The sequence below is a fragment of the Apaloderma vittatum genome, unplaced genomic scaffold (assembly GCF_000703405.1).
Source record: "Apaloderma vittatum isolate BGI_N311 unplaced genomic scaffold, ASM70340v1 scaffold34944, whole genome shotgun sequence".
Lineage (NCBI taxonomy): Eukaryota > Metazoa > Chordata > Aves > Trogoniformes > Trogonidae > Apaloderma > Apaloderma vittatum.
This window is the reverse complement of record NW_009713873.1, coordinates 13555-14135: the sequence shown is the minus strand read 5'-3', so window position 1 is coordinate 14135 and position 581 is coordinate 13555. Positions and strand designations below refer to the sequence as shown.

General features: G+C 57.8%; 1 protein-coding gene across 1 annotated transcript in view; it reads left to right on the top strand.

Annotated features, from left to right (window-relative positions):
* ZC3H6 (zinc finger CCCH-type containing 6) overlaps positions 1-581 on the top strand; it is an 18293-nt gene that overhangs the window by 14387 nt on the left and 3325 nt on the right. The window contains exon 10 of the mRNA XM_009868537.1: positions 6-412. Within this exon, the coding sequence (XP_009866839.1) occupies positions 6-412 (407 nt within the window). The remainder of the gene's footprint in view (positions 1-5; positions 413-581) is intronic.

Genomic DNA, 581 nt, shown 5'->3' with positions numbered 1-581 from the left:
GGCATGTCCCAAGGACACAATGGGCCGCCGATGCACCCCGGTTCGCCGGGCCATCACCCGTGCGGAGGCCCTCAAGGCCCAGGGATGCCGCAGAGTCCTCCCATGCAGGGTGTCCCGCCAGGTTTTCTGGGCCCGCAGAACCAGGGCGGGATGCCGATGCAAGGACAGCAAGGTGGGCCACCCCTCACGCCGCCGGGTCTCGGCGGATCTTACAACGCCCCGGGAGTTCAAGGACACATGGTGAACATGCCAAGAGAGAATCATTGTCCTCCGGGGCCGCAGTACCAGCAGATGCCTGGCGAGAGGCAACCCAACATGAATTACGAGCCGATTCAGAACCCAGCTGATTTCTACGACAATTATTATTCTCATCAAGCTGTACATAACTTCCAGACAGCTAATAACTCTGGCGGTGAGGATGTTTTAAAATTGGGGTTCCTTGTGGTGTCAAAAACCATCATGGCTCCGGAGCCGAGCAGCTGAAAGAGTTTTGGGGAGAAACCTGCAGTGTCTTCAGTTCTTTACTGAATGAGTGGTGAGGCACTGGAACAGGCTGGCCAGGGGGGGGGGGGGGTTCACCA